Here is an 11,710-nt window from a genome sequence, read left to right on the forward strand (position 1 = left end):
AATATCACAGGCGCTGTTTCTGGAGAGGTAACCACACATCACTGTTGTCATGTGTATTCTAGCTAGAAAAACAAAAACAAAACTGTGCATGCCCAGAACCCACTTGGGAAGCCCCGAGGACAATGAAAGACAGCCTGAAATCCATCAGGAAAGTTGTGTCAAACCCAAATTAACCAGGAAGTGCAATGAAGACACCTCACAGGAGAGGGTAATGCACAGATTACTCAAGTACTGTCAGGATGCAGCCCGAAGCTAAGTATGTTTCATGTTTCAACCACCAGTTCTCCTAGAAATGCTGTCTTCAGGACATTAGCTTGTTCTCAGAAGATTTATTCCAAGAGGCTCGAATGCTCAGCTGTAACCCCTGACAGGAAGCCAGTCCAAATCAAGTGGATAAGTTCTCCGCCCCAAAAGCCCAGTCGTGCACAGCAACAGGTAACCCTCATTATGAGGGCTAGGGACACACACACAAATACATTTATATGACTTTATTAAACTTTTAAAATGCAAATGTTAACACACGAGCATTATAATCTTAGTAAGCTGCTAAGGCTTAATCTTTAACTGGATTATAATTACTACATATTATAATTAAACCAGACACTACAAAGTAGGAGTGCAAAAATCATGAATATTTCCCTGTAGTTAGAGCAAAACACACTTTTCTGAGATATCCAATCTACTTTAGAGGTGGGCGGGGGCTGTGCTGTTCTGACTGGGCCCAGATCCTTGTGCATGCTAAGCAGATGCTCTACCACTAAGCCCCCCTCTCTAGTCCAAACCACTTCTTTTCTGTGTGCTGATGATCAGACTCAGGGCCCTGACTGGTAAAGCCCTAACCTCTTGTTAAAGAACTAATCTGAAAAAACAAAACCAGACAGTTATGACAATGTCTCTTACATCATAGATGTTGGGGTGCCACATTTTGGTCAAGAATCTGAAGGTAGGTGGTGAATATAGGTAGTCAATCGGAAATTTAATACGTGCCTGAAAGAGAAAGACGATATGCTAATAAACAAGGCATTATTCGTTTGCCTAATAATTCATTCTTTTCCAAATAAACAAAATTCCTTTCTAATAAGAATAAAGTATGTCATAGTTATTAGCATGTTCTTTTAGCATCTCATCAAATACTGATATTAAATTCCCCAACCCAGAAGAATGAAAGGTAGGCTGTGCCCAGTGCTGAGGCTGCTGCTGCCAGGCAAGGAGGGACCCAGACCACGGCATACAAACGTGCACTCTGCAGCCACACCCGTCCTCATCCTCTGGCTACTGTTCTTATGCCAGACAAAACAACTGATACGGTTTTCTAGTAAAGATTACAGAATCAATACATTTTCTTTTTATTGCCATCATGCAAACATTATCCCCCCAATCAGAAACAATGCTGCTGCCCCCTTTGGACATCCTTTCCTTCCAGGGGTTTTCATTACACACTTCCCCTCCCACACTGAGCCTCGAGACTCCAGTTTACCTTCCAAAGCTCATAGTTCAAGCTCATACGCATCTCCCAGCACTAAATAAAGGTTTTAAAACTTACATGTAAATGTGTTATCTATGTACTGGATGTTTGTGTGTACACGTACCATGTGAGCCTGGTAGCTGTGGAGGTCAGAGAGGGAGAGTAGGCCCTGGAACTGGAGTTATGAATGGCTGTGAGCCACCTCATGGGAACTGGGAACCAAGCCTAGGTCTTCTGCAGGAGCAACGAGTGCTTTTAACCATGAGCCGGCTGAGTAGCTGGCTACTCTTAACACTTTCTTTAAACAGGCTCTGAATGCAGCTCAGTAATGAACACTTCCCTAGCATTCACTCCCTAGCCCTAAGTTCAATTTGAAGAACTGACAAAAAGAAAATTTTGAAATGTGGGTAATAGAGAGGCAAAAACCAACAAGGTATAACAATGTATGTACCACAATGTGTGCATTTATGTTAACAAAAGATGACTCAAAAGGAAATTTTAGCATGTAGACATATGAAATTCTATATTGCTTTTGCCTGTATCACATCATAAACATTTTTTAATTATAAAATATTCTTATGCTGGGCCAGCCTGGGCTACTTAAGATTGTCTCAAAACAGAAAGGGGGTGCAAAAAAAGATTGTCTCAAAACCACAAAAAGCTAGCCCAGGTGGGATACATCTGTAACTTGAGCATTTGGCACAGTGAGTTGAAGCCAGCCTGGTGCTGCTTTAGACTCTACAGAAAAGTAAGCACTTGTTTGGGCAGTGATTACTTAATAAAACTGGAACTGTGCATAGATTAATGTGGCCCCTTTCCAAAAAGATACCCAGTTTATGATGTAGTCCATATCTTATAACAAATAGAGCAATGTTCTGAGTGTGGTTATCAATGTTAAAATAACCTGATTATCGGCAACCAACAGATTGGGAAAAGATCTTTACCAATCCTACAACAGATAGAGGCCTTATATCCAAAATATACAAAGAACTCAAGAAGTTAGACCGCAGGGAGACAAATAACCCTATTAAAAATGGGGTTCAGAGCTAAACAAAGAATTCACAGCTGAGGAATGCCGAATGGCTGAGAAACACCTAAAGAAATGTTCAACATCTTTAGTCATAAGGGAAATGCAAATCAAAACAACCCTGAGATTTCACCTCACACCAATGAGAATGGCTAAGATCAAAAACTAAGGTGACAGCAGATGCTGGCGAGGATGCGGAGAAAGAGGAACACTCCTCCATTGTTGGTGGGATTGCAGACTGGTACAACCATTCTGGAAATCAGTCTGGAGGTTCCTCAGAAAATTGGACATTGAACTGCCTGAGGATCCAGCTATACCTCTCTTGGGCATATACCCAAAAGATGCCCCAACATATACAAAAGGCACGTGCTCCACTATGTTCATCGCAGCCTTATTTATAATAGCCAGAAGCTGGAAAGAACCCAGATGCCCTTCAACAGAGGAATGGATACAGAAAATGTGGTACATCTACACAATGGAATATTACTCAGCTATCAAAAACAACGGCTTTATGAAATTCGTAGGCAAATGGTTGGAACTGGAAAATATCATCCTGAGTGAGCTAACCCAAACACAGAAAGACATACATGGTATGCACTCACTGATAAGTGGCTATTAGCCCAAATGCTTGAATTACCCTAGATGCCTAGAACAAATGAATCTCGAGACGGATGATCAAAATGTGAATGCTTCACTCCTTCTCTAAAAGGGGAACAAGAATACCCTTGGCAGGGAAGAGAGAGGCAAAGATTAAAACAGAGACTGAAGGAACTCCCCTTCAGAGCCTGCCCCACATGTGGCCCATACATATACAGCCACCCAATTAGACAAGATGGATGAAGCAAAGAAGTGCAGACTGACAGGAGCCGGATGTAGATCTCTCCTGAGAGACACAGCCAGAATACAGCAAATACAGAGGCGAATGCCAGCAGCAAACCACTAAACTGAGAATAGGACCCCCATTGAAGGAATCATAGAAAGAACTGGAAGAGCTTGAAGGGGCTCGAGACCCCATATGTACAACAATGCCAAGCAACCAGAGCTTCCAGGGACTAAGCCACTACCTAAAGACTATGCATGGACTGATCCTGGACTCTGACCTCATAGGTAGCAATGAATATCCTAGTAAGAGCACCAGTGGAAGGGGAAGCCCTGGGTCCTGCTAAGACTGAACCCCCAGTGAACTAGACTGTTGGGGGGAGGGTGGCAATGGGGGGGATGGTTGGGAGGGGAACACCCATAAGGAAGGGGAGGGGGGAGGGGGATGTTTACCGGGAAACCAAAGAATTATTATTACGTATTAAATAAATTTAAAAAAAATGAAAAAAAAAGAGAAATGAACAAAGATTGATGCTGAAGACCATGCTTTTTGTTCATTGTCCAGATACATTAGAGCTATCTGCATTGTCTATACAATGGGTTTTTATTGTACTGGGTTTTTATTATTTTGTTATTTTTACCTAAAGCTGTTTCTCTGGGGTAATGACAAACATATTTTTAAAAACTTTAAATGTTTTTAAATTGTTTTATTATCTGGTTGAATTGAGATTTTTAAGACCATTATTTTTAACTTGAAATAAAAGTTTACAACTTGATATTTAAAAAAAAATAACCTGATTATACACACAGAGATGAAACCTTTTTGGAACCAGGCTATAGCTATCTATGTAGCCAAGGCTAGCCTCCAGTTTGCAGTCCTCTTGTCCATCATGTACTAACTAGGATTATGGGTATTCACCCACACACAGGAATTCTTTCTTTCAAAAAGTCGTTTTCTTACCTTGGGATATTTAGGTTATTCCTTGCTCTTTTGGTACGATAAATATCTTACAATATATGTTCTTGGCCAGAATTCATATTTAAAATATTATGAAATATAAAATAAGGGCCTGGAGAGACCGCTCAGTGGTTAGAGCGCTGACGGCTTCTGCAGAGGACCAGGGTTCAGTACCCAGCCCTCAGGTGGCTCACACCGTATGTAACTTCAGTTCCAGGGCATCTCACATTCTGTCCAGACATCCTTCCTCACTGCATTTATGTTGTACTCAGACATACCTGCAGGTAAAACCCTCATATACATAAAATAAAATAAACTGGGCTAGTGAGATGGCTCAGTGGTTAAGAGCATTAGCCATTCTTCCACAGGTCCTGAGTTCAAGTCCCAGAAAGCACATGGTGGCTCCCAACCCTCTGTAAGGTTGCCCTCTTCTGCCATGCAGGTGTACGTGCAGCAGAGCAAACAAACAAAGAAGAAGCACATTTTAAAAAAAATTAAAAAAAATCTGTTGCAAAAATCCAAAGCAAGGACCCTTAGGAGTTCCATCATAAAAGCAATGAAAACGCTGTATAAAGATCAGCTACTTCACAGGGCTAGGAAATAACCAACACCAGGCCTGGCAGCACACATCTGTGGCACACGCACTCAGGAGGTCAAGACAGAAGGGCTGGCCTTCTTTCTAGAGGCTAGTCACAAGAGAGCAGGCCTTTCCAAAGAACAACTGAGTCTAGTCCAATCTGCTATTGCAAAAGCTTTACAACAAATATTTTATAAATTCAATATAAAAAATTATGATGGGGCGGGATGTCGGTGTGTGGGCAGGCACTGGAGAGAACCTGCTCAAACCACATGACACCCACATCCCACCCTTGAGAACTGTCATTTATCTGCCCCTTCTACAAGTTTTCTAAAAACCTCTACTTTCTGAGAGATGTCTATTTATCTAATTTGAAGCAGGGCCATCATGTAAACAGTTCTTCTCGTGGCTTTTGCTGAAAATTACTGCCTAAACCTATGTTCAAAGTTACCCTAGTCAGAGCGCGCGTGCACACGTGGTTTCTTTGAGACAGGGTGTTTCTGTTTAGCCCTGGTCTCAAACTCACAGAGATCCAGCCTGCCTCTGCCTCCCAAGTGCTGAGATTAAAGGCATGCACTATCATGGCCCTGCTTAAGTGTTTAGTTCTTTAAGAATTAAAGTGCCTAATAAAGAATATAATCTATTAGAATTGTTGCCCGAATTAGCAGAAGAAAAAGAAATGAGTGAACGTGGACCAGCAAACAGAAGCCTAAATTAGCCAAGGTCATAATGAACCATAACATGGGGCCTGAGATACAGCTCAAGACATCTCTGGCTTCAGACTCTTGGTTGTTTCTCTAGTATCTCAGAAATGGAGTGAGGGAACTGTGAACTGAAAAGTAAGATCAGGATCTCAATGCTAGAAACAACAATTTTTTAAAAAAGATTTTAAATACTGAACCTTGACTGAAGCCAGGGCCAGCATCCCCTTGAGGTGTGGCTTTATGAGGAGGTCAAAGACTCTGCATTCTGAAGGAACTGAAGATGTTGCTCCTGGTCAGCTGGTGCGCTTATGGGAAGGCAATGAGCAATCTGGACTGACAGGGTTTAAGAGGTTAAAATAAAACCAGAATTAAGGAATCCAGACAAGCAGGTCAGTTAAGCCATCAGCTACCAGCCACCAGGACATAGTGACACTTAGTATTGCAAAGGGTATCTGAGCTGGAGTCCAGGAGCTCAGGGGTTATCAAGGTGGCTGGCTTCATCTCCAGATAAATGGTTACATAGGAGGGAAACTGGAGCAGCCAATGACACTTTGTAGCACTTCTCTTTGCCCTACTGACACTTTAAGCCACATCTACACTGGCCTGCTCCTAATTCTGACAGACAGTTCTGATGATTCTCACTTCATTTTAATAGTCCAGACCCTCAACTTTGGTGCGATGCTGAGCAGCCTATTTACTAGTTTGTGACCTCATTCCTCAATCACAGGTACTAGACTGCATTCCACCTCTGACTTTTCTTCTGGAAATATACTGAGCAAAGAGTAGCTAGGTCAGTGGGAAGTGCACTTGGCTACCATACACAAGGCCTTCAACCTAAAACCTGGCACTGTCCACCTGCCCCCAAATGTTGTAAAGTGTATTCAGCTTCTGTCCATCATGAATAGGAAGTACTTCCTGGAGGCTATATTCTTTCTCCCAAACCGAGGATCTCTATGGACCTCTTTCCACACAATCACCTAACAGACAAACACAGCTGAACATCTGGGTATGTGCTTTGAGTAGGGCAAAATGTACTTAAGGCACACAAGCTTAATAAGCTACAGAACCAGGAATGTAAGCTACTCTGTGTAACCCTGGGAAAGTCTCTGAAACTCCCTTCAAACCTTAGTTCTACTCCTTACCCCCCTTTATAGAACTATGGTAGTGAAATCTCACCAAATTGCTGTCCAAGTTATAGGATGGGAAGACGGCTCAGTGGGTACAGTGCCTGCTGTGCAAGCATGAGGACCTGCATTAGGGTCCCCAGCAGCCACACAAGCTGAACCTCTGTACTGCTGGTAGATAAGCCAGATCCAGGATGATTCTGGGGTCCTTCCAGCTAACCAGCCAGGCTGAATAACATGGCCGACTCAAGTTTCAGGGAAAGACCCTGTCTTCAAAGCAACGTAGAGAGCAATGGAAAACACCCAACTCCAGCCTCTGGCCTCTACACAAGCATGCACATGACAGCATACCCAGAGACACATGCAGACCTACACCACACACAATAATGCATGTATTAATCAAAATAAGAAACTGACATCCACTGGGCATTTCCTATGTGCTGGACACTTCTATAATATATTACATATGCTAACTCATTTAATTCATAAAATAAGCCTGGCTTATCATCAAAACCTTATTATAAAGAAAATAAATACAAAGCTTTAGGAACTCATATATGATCATATTTAAGTAACTGTCTTTATATTATTTATATAAAGTTTTCTCTCCTCTCTATATAAAATGCAACTCAGATAACAAATGTTCTGCCCATTCCATTGCAGGGCAGGGAAATGCTAGTCTCACAACGAACAAGAGTTGTATCTTTGTTGTTCTATATTAAATAAGACAATTTTCTTACATGGAGGTTTTGTTTACTTAGTTTTTTTTTTTTTTGGGTCTTTCAAGACAGAGTTTCTCTCTATAGTCTTGACTGTCCTGGAATTCACTCAGTACACCAGGCTGGCCTCAAACTCAAGAGATCTGCCTGCCTCTGCCTCTCAAGTGCTAGCATTAAAGGTTCATCACTAACTAGAAGGAGAAGAAGGTGGATCCTTGTGATTTTTAGGCCAGCCTCATGTACAAAGTGAATTCCAGGACATCCAGGGATAGACAGAGAACCATGTTTTGAAGGGGGCAGGACGAGGTATGTCATTAGACACAAGTTTTAAAGAAAAGAGTCTTGGGCTGGAGAGATGGCTCAGTGGTTATGAGCACAGACTGTTCTTCTAGAGGTACTGAGTTCAATTTCCAGCAACCACATGGTGGCTCACAACCATCTGTAATGGGATCTGATGTGCTCTTCTGGTGTGTCTGAAGACAGCTATGGTGTACTCATGTACATAAAATAAATAAATCTTTAAAAAAAGTTTCTCCTTCCCTTTTTGGAATTATGTCAATTATAACATTAACATTATACATTTTATGCCTCATCTTTCTGACATGGTTTATCATGTAGCTCTGGCTGTCCTGGAACTCATAATATAGACCAGGCTGGCCTTGACCTCACAGAGAACCACCTGCTTCTTCTAGGGTTAAAGGCTTGTAATGCCAGGCCCATATGCCTCTTCTTTCTAATGCTTTCCCCTTGAGGCCCTTTCTCCTAACAGACCTTATTTCTTTTTCTTTTTCTTTTTCTTTTTTTGGAGCTGGGGACTGAACCCAGGGCCTTGCGGTTGCTAGGCATGCACTCTACCACTGAGCTAAATCCCCAACCCCAGACCTTATTTCTTGAAAGATAATTCTGTGTTGGCTTCTGAGAACCAACCCATTCTTTCCCTCTTATACCTAATAAAAATAAATAAAACAAGTGGACAGCAACTGGAACAATACCCACAATTGTCCTAAGGCTGCCACAGGTGCTATGGCTAGCTATATAAACAACAGCAGCAAAAACAGGAAACCCTGACAAGGCAGAGGTCAGAAGGCAGGAACCATAGAAATGTGTCCTCTCCCTCCAAATGCCTACCGTCTTGGTTAGGGTTTTTCTGCTGTAAACAGACACCATGACCAAGGCAAGCCTTATAAAGAACAACATTTAGGTTTAGTCCATTATCACCAAGGCGGGAGCATGGCAGCACCCAGGCAGGCATGGTGCAGGAGGAGGTGAGGGTTCTACATCTTTATCTGGGCTGCTAGCAAAATACTGCTTCCAGGCAGATAGTATCTTAAAGCCCACTCCCACAGTGACACACCTACTCCAACAGGGCCTCACCCTCTAATAGTTCTACTCCCTGGGAGGAGCATATACAAACTGTGACACATACCCCAATGCAAGTTTACAACCACCTGTTAAGCATGCACAGCTGAGGCTCTCACACAAAATACTTTTTAAAAAGTCTCAGCAAAAGGTAATTTCCAATGCCATGTAGGTCTTATAATTCGCCTTGGGAAAACTGTTTCGGCACTGAGCTTTAAGAATAAAAATCACAATAACTAGGTACAGTAGCTCATACCTGTAATCAGGCAAGTGGGCACTTAAGTCAAGAGTCACATGAATCTATCTGGACTATGCACTGAGTTACTAGCCTGAACTATGGCATCAGCTACTGTCGTCTCACTCAACTGCCACGTGCAGGGACCTCAGGACATTCTTTGGGAATATGCAAAAGTGAATGAAATCCCCCTGATGACTACTGGCTTGTTATACAAAATCAGTCCAACTCTTAAAGTATCTGCTAGTGAATAATACAATAAATATTCATAAGCTTGAATATTTACTACATTTCCTGGGCTCACCATTTTGTTAATTTGCCTTTTCAGTTCCATATGCATTTTTACCATCATCAGGTATAATGGGTCTTAGTAGATTCCACTTGGGTGTTCTACTGAATTCTCTCTCTCTCTCTCTCTCTCTCTCTCTCTCTCTCTCTCTCTCTCTCTCTCTCTCTCTCTCTCTCTCTCTTTCCTGAATTCTTGACCAGAGTTCTTCCAAAACAAGCATTCACACAAATTAGTTCTTTTTATTTTGGTTTCAGTTTTGAGATCTGGCCTCATGCAGTTCAGGCTGGCCTTGAACTTCTGATCCTACTTGCCTCTACCTAGGAGTATTGGGATTATAGCATGCATGTCCCCATGTCTGGTCATTTCATTCAGTGCTAGGGATCAAAGGCAGGGCTTTGTGCCTGGCAGACAAACGCTGTAACCAACTGAGCTACATCTGTAGCCCCTACACAAACTAAATAATCGTCAGCAGCTTCAAACTCTGTCAACTAGTCAAATAGACAGCAAGTGAGCAGTATGATTTAGTATATAACACATGCCCGCCCATCTACAGCCAGAGAGAATAATCACTTGCGTTTCTTAATTGACTGATGCTGCTGTCGCCATCCTCAGCTGTCCTCATGGAAAGCTAATCATCCTAAACATGCTTAACTTCCCAGTGTCGGATTCAGCACTAATCACACTTCACTACTGGTCAATGGCTGTCCATCTAGTTGCAGTTTCAGGTTTTTTTTGTTTTTTTTTTAATGGTATTGGTGTTTTGCCTGCATGTGTGTCTGTGTGAGGGTTCCAGATCCCCTGGAACTGGAGTTAGACATAGGTTGCTGGGGACTGAACTCGGATTGTCAGGAAGAACAGCCAGTGCTCTTAACTGCTGAACTATCTCTCCAGCCCTTCATTTTCATTTTTAATTTTTTAAAAACATATTTATTATGTATACAGCATTCTGCCTGCATGCATGCCTGCAAGCCAGAACTGGGTACCAGTATACATGGTTGTGAGCCACCATGTGGTTGCTGGGAATTGAACTCAGGACCTCTAGAAGAGCAGACAGTGCTCTTAGCCTTTGAGCCATCTCTCAAGCCCCCCTCACTTTTAATTTCATAAAAAAATTTTTATGAGAATTTGATCTCAATTTTCTAGGTTATTTTTAAAAACTACTTCCCTGTAAGTCGAGACTTTTATGAGGAATGTAATCTGATAATGTCTATTCCTCTCACATAGTTACACTGTGATGGTGTAACAGAAACAATGCTTTGCCACTTAATTTGATGACAACATCCTCCATTGTGCCTGGAGTCTGCCATTTGAAATCAACTTTTGTCTTTTCATTTTTCTCTCTTTTTGGTTTGAGAGAGGATCTGACTCTAGCTGGTCTAGCCTCACCCTGTGGCAATTCTTCTGCTCCAACTTCCTGAGTGTTAAGATTATGAGCATGAGCCACCAATGGGTTAAGAAATGATTAAAATAAAAGTTTAAATGCCAAATACAGCAAATATACATGCCAGTCAATACCAGCAACACAACTACATCAATATCATTTTTCCTTTTTTTTTCTTGGACAGGGTTCTCATTGCAAAGCCATGGTCGGACTAGAACTCATTACATAGACCAAGTTGTCTTCAAATGTGGTCACCCTCCTGCCTCTGCCTCTGCCTCTGCCTCTGCCTCTGCCTCTGGGGTGTTGAGTGACAGCTGTGAGCCAGCACAGCTGACTCCATTAGTGGGATTTGTAATATACCATATGGCAGCATGAAGAGACCACCATATGTCTCCTGTGGAAACCACTCAACTTTGCCATTGGAGAATTAATAAATGCAAAGCTCTAGCAAAATTTTTATGGACACTGAAATTTAAATTTCATATAATGTTCATGTGTCAAAATATTATTCTTTTGTGTTTAATCAAATTCTCTACCCCATAGATCTTTCCTTCCAACTATTGAAATAAGGCATTCTCCTTTACTCTAAAGAAAATTTCTTTTACACACACTTACACACACACACACACACACACACACACACACACACACGCAGTGTGTGTGTGCACATGGGAGAATAAGTGCACTTCGGAATTAGAAGGCAGTTTGGGGAACCAACCCCAGGCTGTCAGATTAGGAGGCCATTACACTCACATGCTGAACCATCTCACTGTCCCCGTAGCTTCCCTTACATTAATTTTTAATTTGTTGCAGCACTTACTCCAACAGGACAAGCTTGCTATCAAAACTTGCCGTGTACCTTTAAGCCAGGCAGTGGTGGTACACATCTTCAACCCCAGCACTTGGGAGGCAGGATCTCTGAGTTTAAGGCATGCCAGCCAGATCTACAGAGTTCCACATCTTCTTTGAAAATGTGCTTAATGGAGCTGAAGAGGTGGCTCCCTGGTTAAGAGCATTTGCTGCTCTCTCAGAAGACGGAAGTTTGGTTCCAGG

The 11,710-nt window shown here is 42.1% G+C and overlaps 1 protein-coding gene across 4 annotated transcripts in view; it reads right to left on the bottom strand.

Moving 5' to 3' along the window:
• LOC134479836 (ubiquitin-conjugating enzyme E2 R2-like) overlaps nt 1–11,688 on the bottom strand; it is a 36,155-nt gene extending 24,467 nt beyond the window's left edge. The window contains exons 1-3 of one of the 4 annotated variants that reach the window (XM_063264533.1): nt 11,517–11,688; nt 5,748–5,878; nt 901–987 (exon numbers count right to left, since the gene is read on the bottom strand). In XM_063264533.1, the coding sequence (XP_063120603.1) occupies nt 901–987; nt 5,748–5,771 (111 nt within the window). In that variant the 5' untranslated portion in view covers nt 5,772–5,878; nt 11,517–11,688. Of the gene's footprint in view, nt 1–900; nt 988–5,747; nt 5,884–11,477 lie in introns of all 4 variants that reach the window. The other 3 variants (XM_063264532.1, XM_063264535.1, XM_063264534.1) reach the window with 3 other exon arrangements.
• Nucleotides 11,689–11,710: the final 22 nt, after the last annotated feature.

The sequence above is a fragment of the Rattus norvegicus genome, chromosome 7, assembly GCF_036323735.1.
Source record: "Rattus norvegicus strain BN/NHsdMcwi chromosome 7, GRCr8, whole genome shotgun sequence".
NCBI lineage: Eukaryota > Metazoa > Chordata > Mammalia > Rodentia > Muridae > Rattus > Rattus norvegicus.